This window comes from Haliotis asinina, chromosome 6, assembly GCF_037392515.1.
Source record: "Haliotis asinina isolate JCU_RB_2024 chromosome 6, JCU_Hal_asi_v2, whole genome shotgun sequence".
Taxonomy (NCBI): Eukaryota; Metazoa; Mollusca; class Gastropoda; order Lepetellida; family Haliotidae; genus Haliotis; species Haliotis asinina.
In genome coordinates this window covers 47,827,687-47,841,059 of record NC_090285.1, presented here as the reverse complement: position 1 = coordinate 47,841,059, position 13,373 = coordinate 47,827,687, and the positions used below count along the sequence as shown (strand labels likewise).

Genomic DNA, 13,373 nt, shown 5'->3' with positions numbered 1-13,373 from the left:
CACGTGGATACAACGACCCGTTAATTAATTTGATGAGGCTTGAGCCGATTTTCAGCAACCCTTGCTTGTAGTAAGAAAGTGCAGCAATGAGATCACTTTATAAACAATCTAAAGAATGCAACTTTGATTGGTCCCAAACAGATTTTTGTTTGCTAGGAGTGAACTTTAATATTGATCTTGAAACTATGATTGGAGATGATTGCACGGACAAAACTATAAAAATCGAAAACAATTGAATTTGGAGATAATTATAGGGAAACACAAAACACATCACATCACCAACACGCTGTCCCCACAGAACATTTCGCATGACCTACACATTATCTCATGCATCACTATCCCAAATCCCTCATACGTCATACCCGTTATCACTATCCGCTACCAATACGGATTGTCCTAAGCTTTTTTTTCAAGGACAAAAACTTAAGCTCCTTTAATAAAATACTAGTATTATACACATCTAGGACAAAGAGGATGTGTTTCTGCCGCACGTAACACAAAGACCGGAACACGTTCTCAAAGTGGCAGGAACAGACTAGACTCAAAACAATGAAATGATTTCAAACCGGACTTGTTTTGGCTAAATGCAAATGATTTTGTGCTCAACAAAGCTTAAAAAATGCAGGGGAACCTAAACTTTGAAGTCCGGTAGAAAGAAAATCCATTGAGCAAGGTTACAATGACATTCATCTTGTGTATGCAGCATCATTTCACGTTATCACCACACTCAAACACAATGCATGGGAAGCACGTGCACAACGTGGGAGCCTCCTACACGTGCATGGGTTGTCATTATGAATCTTGACGTTATTCACAGCATTCTTTGCAAATTGTAGTCCATGGGTCCATTGTACAACATGTAAGCATGATAACAATCATGTTGTACTAAGAATCACAGGGGCCTGTTTTGGGTAAAGCTACATTTTGGGCACAGCTTCATTCTAACTAGTACTACAAGTCAGCATTTACAACCAGTTTTAGCAAATATACAGTTAACATCTCAATCATCATATGTTATTACAATAGCCAACCATGTTGCACTAAAAATCACAGGTTTTGACCTCAAAGGGGCCCATTTCGGGTGAAATTTCATTGTCGGCGCAGGTTCATATTAGCACCATGCACATGTTAAAGTCAGTATTCAAAAGACTTCACAGAATAATTATCCACAACCTATCCACTTTAAAGATATTAAACCACCATTATTAGTCTTCATTCACACAGTCATGAATCTCAGTATCTGATTCACTCTCAAAAACTGCAGTATTCAAAAGTGTATAAACCTAACGTAGATCAAAATATATATAATATGAATTGAAAATATTGGGAACAAAGGCAACTAGACCGACTTGAAAAGGTGAATGGTCAGTGTCTCAAGAAAAGATTTGCATGATGTTAATTAAAGTTTGTTTCACCAGTGTTGTAACATAGATTACCAAACTTAAGAAAAAAATTACAATATTTGGATTTGATGTGAAACAGTTTAGTTAAACATTGTAAACTTGATACACAAACTTTGAAAAAAAAGAAAGAAAAGTTACATGGATTATAACCTGCATGTCTCATAACAAAATACCACCAATAGTCCACTATTGTAACCATTAGGCTACATATTCCTTTGCCTCCCAGGGTGAATTTAAGCTTACATATTACACTTTACAACTATGTATGACTTGACGTGTGCTTGTGTTCGTCATCTGATAGACCTTGATACAATGTTCTTATTCTACCTAAAACAATCCTTTTCATACAGTTAAGTGTATTCATTTTGGTTAAATGAAATCTAATATGTCATTGGAAACATCAAGGTACATAAATTCTTGGAAAATGCATATGTTTATACATGGCAATCCTTTTGAATGACAGTGTTATTTTGACAGTGACAGGTGACTCAAAGGTGTTTGATACATAAATGATAGAAAAACTTTGATCAAATTCTGACATAATAACAAAGATTCTCACCTTTACAGTACTGCTTGATCATATTTTGAAAATTTTCAGGCATCTTCTTACTTTTCTAGCAGAGACCAACAACCAAACACCAATGTTTACCTCTCATAAATCAGACTTGTGAGTGCCTAATGATATTGAAAATTTTAATAAAGATGTTTGATATGTGTATTTTAGAGCACAAAACCATTCAAAATATAATGTATCATCGCACAGATGTGTAAATGCGATGGATTGTTTTTAAAGATGTCAGTTTATGTCAATGTTTATTTTTTTAGATGTTGTATGAGGCAATTTCATAAACCGAAAAAATGTACTTTTTTAAAGATTTTGATGTGAGCAGAAGCGTGACCCACCACAATTTTTAGGTGTGCATTCTAATGTATTCTCTTCATATGTGGTGAAACAATTTCGATGGGTCACGCTTTTGCTCACACTTTTCTATCACTCTGAAAATCAGAAAATGTAGGTTTCTAGAAGATATTGTAAAATATGTTAACTTTGAGGTCTTCAAAGAGGAAAGCTAACAACACTAAAAACATAAAAATGCAATTGGAGGTAACTTCAACAATTAATTTAGCTCCTTTTATGCTAAAATTATCGTGTTGTAAAATTTTGATAATCATGACATGTTGTGGGCCAATAAGGGCCTCTATCATACCTTGTCCTTTAATTTAAGAGAACGTCTATTGACATATTACTTTTCACAGACGGTGTCACAAGTGTAACCGTCGAGGTAGCCTTGCTATTTTTGTTACATGAAATTAGATTCGGGACACATTTTTCTACAAAATAATACCAAATTTAGCATTGTTGTTTTTGACATTTTGTATTCAACCTCATTAAATAAACCCAGGGCTATGGTGGCCACGACGCTGTGCAGTTCCTTAAGACTGCCATCACCCTGTGGTTATTGGTTCGATTCCCGGTCTGTCCTGCTTACGGTTCCTGGATCCGATGTCTCGAAAGAAATTGAAGTTTTCACTCAAATTTGAAACAGCTGAGGTTCTATATGCATTTCTAAGACCAAAATGTCAAAACAACTCAAGTAACCTATCCATCAAATTCGGATTGTCTACTAAGTTTATGGTCGTATCAATTTCAGTTCTAGGAAAGGCATGGATTACCGAATTTATAACTCAGTTGTTTCAGAACATAGACCAAGATTATGAAATTCTCTTAGCGCTAAGATAAACGTAAGTGGCATACATTAACATTAAGTTACGACTATCATAACGATGAGAGAATTTCAAAATCTCGGCCTTGGTTCTTAGCATCATTCACCCGTGAAGATCCGGGTTTGAATTACTCTTCAGCAACCCATGCTTGCTATAAAGGCGAGTATGCTTGTCGTAAGAGGCGACCAACGAGATCGGATGATCACAAGTGTGGCGTAAAATTACCCCCACACCCCCACACCCCCACACTCATTGAACCGTCCCTATTTGACATTGTTACTCACGACTTCCTGTAAAACTTCGACATTGTTATTAACAAGGATATTTTTTAGTGGTTGCACAATGGATGATTGTATTTTCGACCAGTGGAGATACGGGTTAGATACAATCTTCAGTAGCCCATGCGACCTACGGAATTGGGTTGTCAGACTCGCTGACGCTTGTCATAAGTTCACAACTGCGAGGTAGTTCGATGCTCATGCTGTTGATCACTGGATTGTCGATCCAGACGCGATTACGTACAGACCGCCGCCATATAGGTGGAATACTGCTGACAGCGTTCCTTTTCCCGTCGTATTTAACTGAAGCTGAAAAGCCTCCAAAGAGGCCTTACACGGTATAGAGGTGGATTGATCCAAATAATTATTGGGCAACGACATTACCCTTTCAAATAGCAATTACAATAAATAATACAAATAACTGTTTAAATGTATTCACGACAGGGTGAATTTCACTGTGCATTTTTGTACTATTTTAAACATATTTGGGGATCCATGCCTAGGAGGGAGAAAGCATGTTAATCGTTCGAATTATCGTCAGGACCCCACGTCTCAATACAAGAAGACCCTGAGTAATCGTTCTGATTGTTACTCTTTTTATCGTGTTTATGCAGATTAAGATGAAAACGCAACAGAGAGGGAGTATACTCCTTTTCGCTGTGTCAGGGAGCCTATATAGAGATTGTAGTAGATTATCCCTGGGAGATTCCCGAACACCTTCGTCACCATTCGACTCTTTCCGTAACCTCCGAGAAGACTCGTTGCCCGTCTCGTTGCTTGTTATACGCGAGTAATGCGTGCGGTATTTTGATAAGAAATAATGATTACTTACATCGTTTATGCATTATGTGTTTGCTTAAAAAATCACAAAAAATATGTATGGTCATATTAGCAGTCAAAAGAACATAGCAGATATTGGCGCTGCCTAATGTGAATTTTTATAAGAATAACAATATATGTCATGAACACATAACCGTTCTCATTTGTTCAATCAGTGATAACCTGCAAACAGTTCGAGTCTCCCTGATTCAACTGAATGTATTTCTAACGTTCTTGCGTACTTATTTTGGAGATTGTACGAGCGCTTGCCAACATTGTTAAGAAATATAATTTTAAGTTTCACAACAATAAATTTACATACAACGGCATCAACTTAAATCTTTAAAGATGAGCGTACATTTGATATCTCTGGGTATATCTTAGACTGACGTTTCTGGGATCCGTCTTTCTTTCAGGGTATTCACTTTAACATTCCAGCAGGCATTCAGCAGCATGGTGACTTGAATGTTCAATTTGAGAAATATTTTTTTGAGTGTTTGTTTTGGAATTTAATGTAGCCGAAATTTTAAAAGGTTATAGGTGCACACTGGATAAATCAAATTGCACTTGTGGTTCTTAAACCCTTTTTGGAAATATCAGGAGAACCGCTGGTAATAAGTACGTTAGTGTGTGTTTAACAATTAAGATTTCTCATGTTTAAGGTTGGATCAAAGAGGTTTAATTCTCTGAGAGAAATAAACAGAAAACTGTTTTAAAACACAGCAATACAATGTATGAAGTGACAGGGATTGAGTTCTTGGTTAATGTAGTTCTGATGTTCATGCACCAATATGAGATCCCTCCGCTATTTAACTTGCCCCGGAATAACAGGAGTTGGTCACGAAGACCTAGTCCAGAGTTTCAGAAATGTCCATACCTTGTTTCTAGGACCTACGCTACATTTCGAGTACAAAAGAGCGCCAAAATGTGCGTTCGCTGACCGCCATATTGAGGGCCAAAACCCTCTTCAAACATTTTCAAGGAAATATTGAAAACACGTTCCAAAACCTATATAGCATGTATACTGAGTCAAAAAAGAAACTTCACAAAATGTAATTTTTAAAAATAATTAATAATGTTTCTTTGATGATACGTCTATATATCCGAAATGGGATCCAAATCTTTCGACTCTCGAAAAACGTTAGCAAAACCCATTCAAACCCATCCATTCGTCGTGCAAATGACGTTAGTGCCAAACCAGGTTTTGCACGTGCAGTCGATCACGTGATCTTCGCATCGAAGTTTTCTTGCACGTGTTTGAATTGGCCTCAAGAGAGACTGGAATCGGGCCATCTTTAACGATGAATCCAGGTTTACCCTCAGCTTCGCGGACGGCAGACAGAGTCTGGAGACGACGTCGTGAACGGTATGCCCAATTTTGTGTACAGGACGTCGACTAATTCAGGGGGCGGAAGTTGCATGATGTAATGTGCTTTCTGTGGGAACAACCGTTCCCAACTTCATCCGTTGAAGCCTCACAGCTGCTGCTTACCGCGACCAGGTGCTCACTTCTGAACTCGTTCCTTTCAGGGCGGCTCATGGCCCAGGTCTACAGTTCCAGCATGATAATGCTCGGCCGCATACGTCGATGTTCACCCGAAATTTCCTTCAAAACGCTGGAATCAACGTCATGGACAGGCCACTGAAGTCCCTTGACCTTAATCCAATAGAGCACGTTTGGGATGCACTTGGGAGAAGACTTCGTGGTCTTAGGAACCAACCTCAGAATTTGCAGGAACTTGGCGCTGCCTTACAAGAGCAATGGCACAGAATCCCCAACCGTGTGTTCACAAGCATCAGATAGTCGATGAGGAGAGGGTGTTTGGCAGTGGCGAATGATGCGAGGGCGGCCATACACAATATTGAACTGAGAAATTTCGATTTCTTATTTGTGTGACTTGACATTCACTATACCTATGTTTTATAACGGCGGCGTAACCTAATTGGAACTGATTGTGGCACTGTCAGTGTATCGAGTACATCACACTGAACTCAGCAATGAAATATTCTCTTGTTCTATTATAGTGCCCTGAAGAAAGAATGTAAAGTTTCTTTTTTGACCCACTGGCTATGTGTTATATATCACTGGCTATGTATTATATATCACTGGCTATGGCTATGTTTACACCTGTTCACGATTTTTATCTCTTAAATACACTTTAATTACCTGTATCTCGTAGTCAGGGTCAGTTCGACCGATTTTTATACGTTCATTAAGACCATGGTCGTCTGTTGTAAAACCCCACTATGGTGATCTACCTTGAACTGATGGGATAAAAACCCATTTTAACATTGTATTGTCCAACACTTGTGTTCTACATGTAAAGATATATGCTAACTAGTTTTAAATCATATTGTGATATCGATAATCTAGCACTTTTACTGTCCTTCGTTGACAGGGTTTTATACAGTGTTCCCAGAAATTATTGAGAAAATCTTTGTTTTTTTTCTAATGATGCTAAGATTGGAAAAAAGGGCTTTCACTATGCACTAAGCATACTAAATAAGGGAGACAACTCTTGAAGGCTTAGAAGGCAGCTCATTACGTCAAGAGATATCTCCCTTGTCTGAGCAGACGGCTTCCTGTGTTGACATGGCAGAATTTACAGCAAGAGAGAAAAGAAAGCTCATTCTAGATGATTTTGAAAGGGGTGAGGGTGATGCTAAAGTGTTAGCTTGTAGACATGGTATTCCTCTGTCTACAGTATACAGAACTTTGAAGAATATTCAAACAGGAACCGGGATAGAGCACAAAGCAGGGGCAGGTCGGCCTAGGAAATTCAGTGTTGTGGATCGCCGAAGACTTGGGCAGATTGTGAGTAGGGGCAAATTAAAAAGTGTTGAGAACATCAGAAATGAAATGATTAGCAGAGGAAGTCCTCAGGTATGCAATGAAATAGTTAGGCAGGAATTACAGAGACTTAATTGGGTGAAAAAACGTGGAATTCCCTCGCCGTTGATGAAAGATGCACAAAAGGAAAAACGTTTAAACTGGTGTCGGGCTCATGAAAATCAAGATTGGGATAATGTTTTCTTTTCGGATGAAAGTTCTGTTTAGCTTTTCCCTAATTGTGTGAAAATTTGGACCAAAGATACTGTCAAACCTATCTACCAGCGACCAAAACATAGCCCGAAGTTTCACATGTGGGGTGGCATATCGGCTCGCGGAGTGACGCCATTGTGTGTTTTCACGGGAAACTTGACAAAAGAAAGATACGTTGACATTCTAAATGGTCACCTTCTTCCGACAGCACAAACATTGTATGAAAATGATTGGATTTTCCAGCATGATAATGACCCAAAACACACTGCGCGCTACACAAAACAGTGGTTGTCGGGCGAAAATGTTCAAGTTTTAGACAGTTACCGCCCAGACCTAAACCCAATTGAGAATGTGTGGGGAGTCATGAAGGACAGAATAAACCAAAAGGGACTGAGAAATATTGAAGATATGAAGGCCGAGGTGGTCCAAAATTGGGATACCGTGTCACACGATTACCTACAAACTTTGATGGGTAGTGTGCCTAGGCGTATTCAGGCATGCATTGCTGAGCGAGGAGGTCTAACAAAGTACTAAAACAAGACTGGGACTGTAAAAGGATGATGTTTTAACATGTTTATGTAAGTAAAACGCCAGAAGTTAATAAACGTAATGAGTTACATGACGCAACATGATTCTCAATAATTTCTGGGAATACTATATATTAGTATAGGTATGTATTCTGCATTAAGAACTAGTTTTAGTAATGATATAACTGAAATGTTGCCAGTGTGGCTTTAAATCTTAACTCACTCACTCACTACTGACCCAACTGTAACCCCGTAAGAGTAGGGAGAGAAAAGAAAGCCAAACTGACATTTTGCTTATTATAATTCGAATCACCAGCGGCCTGTTGAAGAACCGCTCTCCAAAGAGACATGAAATATTGAACAGTTATATGCAGTTCGCAAGGTAACAAACTCAACATAAATGCATTAGAAATGATTACATAAAAGCGGATAAACTCCGTACTTCAAATGAGCTAATACTAACATCAGATCTTCAATATATACTCATGGAAACAAATTAGGAAACGTATTAAAGTACAAATGTTCCTTTATTCTTTTACAGGTTTCTTCGCCTGTGTTGTGCTGCACTGCTGTTGAAAATTCACAAAACAAATATATAGGAACACTCGTACATTTATGTGTTCCCTTATTTGTTTTCATGAGTATACGAATAACTGGACCATTAAATGCATTGTCCTACGATGTAGTGGTAACAAGCACTGCTTGTTATATGCCTATGCGAATTTCATGCTTGATAAAAGCCACTTCACGTCGCACGAGCACTCGAGCTATGCAGGTTCATCCCCCCTCGCCCCCCATCCCCTCCACAAACACCGCCACACCACATGACACCACACGGGAGAACTCATCCAACCAGAGTGGGATGTACTGCATCATCTTGTAAATCTCTGTAAACGCCTAATTTCATGAATGTTACATTTCATCTGTAAAGTACTTCCTTCTCTGTATGGGCATATATACCGAGAAACGCACGCGAAACGTTGATCGCTGGGCTTTGCTGATCTGAATGTGTAAACGCGTGTGTGCTTAGTGAAACACATTCAAGTCTGTGGTTTCATTCACTAAAAAAATACACTGAAGGTAACGTCATTGATCACATCGTTTTCAAAAGAGTATTATCTCGTTATAGGTGTTAGTAATATGAACCAACCGCATGGTATTGTTCAGACATTGTTAATATAATGTTTAAGTTGTATTCATAATTTGTTTGTTTCTTTGTTTCTATGTGTTGTTTTGTTACATTTTGAGGGGCAGGGGGAGGAGGGGACATGTTTATTGGTTGTTTTTTCTATGCTGTTTGGTTTTCTTTGTTGTTTTTGCTTGGTATATTCATTTTATTTTATTTTATCATTCTTTTTATTTTTGCATATTTGCTTTGTGGTTTGTTTTGTTTTTTGGTTTGGTTTGGTTGTTAATGTCGACGGTGGTGGTGGCGGATATAATTTTTCACCAAAACATTTTACCAACATATGAATTCATATTTGTCTAGAGGAATACAAAACAAGCTTTATGTTTCAGTTCCATCAAGATGAAGGGCCCAGGTTTGAGAATCTGTCTGTCCGTGTGTCTGTGTCTTGCTGTCTGTCTGCCGATTGTCTGTGCTGGTGATACCCCGCCTGTTGACACACCTCTGTCCCGTCAAAAGAGGTTTGACTTTGACTTCGACAAAATATTACAGGGTTTGAAAAAGGCCGGCACCTTTGTGAAGACAGCCACTAATCTCCTTGGCCAAGGGAATTCAACTTTTGGGAAGTTTATTAATAGGCTTCCGTTCTTGGATCTTCCCGATGCCAAAATTATTTTAGGACGATTTGAGGACATGATGACGAAGGAAGACATGACTCCGGTTCAGAAGGACCTCGCCCACCGCTTAATGGACGCTATGAATCATTCAATCGTGATAAAGGAGCAATTCCAGGAAAACAGCGGTACGTTGTTTACAATTACAGTAAGAACCTGACTTACCTCATTAACAATAACAGCCTGACATTCGTCATTAACAATAACAACCTGACATTCGTCATTAACAATAACAACCTGACATTCGTCATTAACAATAACAACCTGACCTGACTTTCGTCATTAACAATAGCAGCCTGACATTCGTCATTAACAATAACAACCTGACATTCGTCATTAACAATGACAACCTGACATTCGTCATTAACAATAACAACCTGACCTGACTTCCGTCATTAACAATAGCAGCCTGACATTCGTCATTAACAATAACAACCTGACATTCGTCATTAACAATAACAACCTGACATTCGTCATTAACAATAACAACCTGACTTTCGTCATTAACAATAACAACCTGACATTCGTTATTAACAATAACAACCTGATATGCCGAGCTATACCACACCTAGCCATTCAACCCCTTTTTAAAAAAATTAGCATTACCAGTATGACCCAATATGACGATTTTTCTGGCATGCGGTGGTTAAAGAGTTCGCTCGTCACGCTGAAGACCCGGGTTCAGTTCCCCACATGTGTGAAGCCCATTTCTGGTGTCCCCAGTCGCGACTGGAATATTGTCAAAGCGGTGTAAAACTACCTAAATCTCTCACTCATGTGTAATTTGGGCACAGTATAGGCCATGGTTGACCTAAAGAGTAGATATTCTCTAGAAAAAGCTGAACCATTAATGGTATTTTCAATTGTAAATGTGAATTGTTGGTATTCTGTTGGGTTTTTTTCAATATGGCGTCTGTATCTCATGCAATCGTGCCGTGAGGTTAAAGGTCACGCTCTTCTGCCATCATGGTTGAATATGAACTGTTAAACAGTACACTGGCACAATTGTGAGGAGAGCGTTGTTGATAAGAGTACATAGATGCTTCAAGATCATCCGACATAGACTGTTAAAATTCTTCAACGGAAATAGATCCATATTAGTCTATCAGAGTCCCTTTGAGCGAGTTCGTTATGGTGAATATGGCATCTTATTGATAGTCTGACGATTCGGTTTAGAACTTGTCTTGAGCCACCAATGCTGGCGCGACTAACGAGGTAGAGATGTAAGGCTCGCTCGAGATATTCCACCTGCGTAGATCAATTGCCACGAGGAATTTAGTCGTACATACACATTTCCTTGGTGATCTTTCACTCATGCTCTTCTAGCTTCAACTGAGTCTGTTCAGCTCACGTCTACATCAGTTCTCGTTCCTATTCATTATAGACATCGTGTTCCTGTGTCATGTCCCCTGTCCATTTTCTTGTAAATTTGCATTCGATTCATGCTCTTCCTGCTAACATCTCAGGCCCTATTCCTGTTCTTTTCTTCTGTTCTTGTTCCTCCCATCGCTCAGTTCCACGCCATAGGCTTTGTGTAACTCCTTTGTAATTTGTTCACACTTTCAGGTCAGAAACAGTTCGATTTGTTGGGTGTGCTGGCGGGGCTACGGACTGCTGGAACTGTGGCCAAGACCGTGACAAACGTCCTTGGCTTCGGGAACTCAGCTTTCGGAAGGTTCATCAACCAAGTGCCTTTCTTGGACGTCCCTGATGCCAAGAACGTCCTTGAACACGTAAACGACACGATGAAGACGGAGGAAATGGGCCAAGTCAAGATGAACCGCGCCCGTCAGCTGATGGAGTCGCTGAAGGAATCCATCCAGATAAATGAGCAATTAGAGGGGAAGAGTGGTGAGCTCTCTTGTTGTTCATTTGAGAGTCTGCTGGGGTGGTGATATTGCTGGAACATTGTTAAAAACGGCGTAAAACTAAACTCTCTCACTCACCTGTTTGTGAATTTCACCACAAATATACGCTGTATGATCTGGGCACAGTATAGGCCATGGTTCTTGTACATGCGTGTTGTTTTCGTTGAAATACTAAGAGTGTGTTTTCTGCATTAAATGTAAATTCTCTTTCTGCAGTAATTTCCATCCAGTAGTCAGACGTCCCCAAAGCTCTTTTATCTGGCTATACTCGTAAAACAGATGCATGACGGTTTCAGGTTCCCTTCCACAGAAAGTATACAGGGAGGAATTCTTGTCCAATCTTGTATAAGTTGGTGTTATTCCATAGATTGTTTTGTTAATTAAATGCAACCGTATGAGCTAACTACTCTTTGGCCATCTGTGTGCCATTAAATAAATGTGTTCCAACAATTTGGAGTTATTTTGTTTCTGAAATATTCTTCCCACTTTTAATTTGCATATGAATGTTGTAATCCGCATCGAGAAGTGAGGCATAAAGGACTCTTCCTGCTCTCCTGCTAACCTTTCAACTGCTGTTCCTGCTCTTGTTACTGTTACTGTTCTTTTCTCTTGTTCCTCCAATCCCTCAGTTCCACGTCATATGTTTTGCGTAACTTCTTTGTAATTTGTTCACACCACCAGGTCAGAAACAGTCCGATTTGTTGGGTGTGCTGGCGGGCCTAAGAACTGCAGGAACTGTGGCCAAGACCGTCACAAACGTCCTTGGCTTCGGGAACTCAGCTTTCGGAAGGTTCATCAATCAGGTACCTTTCTTGGACGCCCCTGATGCCAAGAACGTCCTTGAACATGTGGAGGACATGATGAAGACGGAGGACATGCCCCAAGTCAAGATGGACCGCGCCCATCAGTTGATGGAGGCGCTGGAGTACTCCATCCAGATAAAGGAGCAATTAGAAGAGAAGAGCAGTGAGTTCTCTTGTTGTTCATTTGAGAGTCTGCTGGGGATGGTGGTTGAAGCGTTTGCTCGGCACGTTGAAGACCCGGGTTCCATTCCCCAAAATGAATGTAATGTGTCCAAAGCCGCGATATACTCACTCAACCACTTATTTGAGAGTGTTTGACGTGACGAGCGAACGATTTAACCACTTGGCTACCCCATCGCCTACTCAAGATTAACACAGTACTGCATACATTAACCGATATATTGAGCACTGTTGAGTTTACTGTTCCAGAGATCTTGAATTATTTTGATCTGTTCCTGTTTCTGAATATTTCAGGTTCGTCAACGCTGCTGCTGTCATCGCCCTTGATGATGTTGTCAGTCATGTGTGCACTGGGGTGCACAATGTAGATGTGTTGACAAGAACGTTACCATGGTTAGGCTGCTAAGGACTGAGTTGTTTAGAACATTGTTTGGACTTCATGTACAGTTCATATATCCTCGTATTCATCTTGCGTTGTTCTAACAAGAGGGCCTGCTCCCGATAACCCACCCATGTCCTTTGTGGAACAAGGTAGGACTGGATTTACATGCGGTCAAAGGAGTTGTGCTCTTTATTCCCACCAGGATCTGCTTCTTGAGTCACAGACGAGGTTCTGCTCTCATTTGTGTTGTACCTTGTTGTAAAAGTCTCAGTGAACACGCAGGTAATTAAATGAAATAACACCTTCTAAAATATTTTCCTTGTTTGAGATATTATGTATCGCATGTGCTACAGAATGTGGATTTCTGTGAGTGAGTTTAGTTTATACCACACTCAGCAATATTCCAGCAATATGGCGACGGCTTTTAAATGTTCGAGTCTGAACCAGACAATACAGTGATCAACAGCATAAGCATCAATTGAGTTACGAGATGACATGTGTCAACCAATGTGCGAACCTGACAACCAGATCCAGTCGGTTGCCTC

General features: G+C 39.8%; 1 protein-coding gene across 1 annotated transcript; it reads left to right on the top strand.

Annotated features, from left to right (window-relative positions):
- Window positions 1-8,627: 8,627 nt before the first annotated feature.
- On the top strand, window positions 8,628-13,141 carry LOC137286533 (uncharacterized). Its single transcript, XM_067818450.1, has 5 exons — window positions 8,628-8,875; window positions 9,314-9,723; window positions 11,162-11,446; window positions 12,145-12,429; window positions 12,741-13,141. Exons 2-5 carry the CDS (start codon window positions 9,324-9,326, stop codon window positions 12,812-12,814), a joined length of 1,044 nt encoding a protein of 347 aa, XP_067674551.1. The 5' UTR covers window positions 8,628-8,875; window positions 9,314-9,323; the 3' UTR covers window positions 12,815-13,141.
- The last annotated feature ends 232 nt before the right edge of the window (window positions 13,142-13,373 follow it).

Bases quoted from the DNA above. Each gene is read 5' to 3' on its own strand.
- LOC137286533 (XM_067818450.1), top strand. From the start codon at position 9,324: ATGAAGGGCCCAGGTTTGAGAATCTGTCTGTCCGTGTGTCTGTGTCTT. The intron at 9,724-11,161 runs GTACGTTGTTTA...TCACACTTTCAG, and splicing joins GCAATTCCAGGAAAACAGCG to GTCAGAAACAGTTCGATTTG. The intron at 12,430-12,740 runs GTGAGTTCTCTT...TGAATATTTCAG, and splicing joins GCAATTAGAAGAGAAGAGCA to GTTCGTCAACGCTGCTGCTG.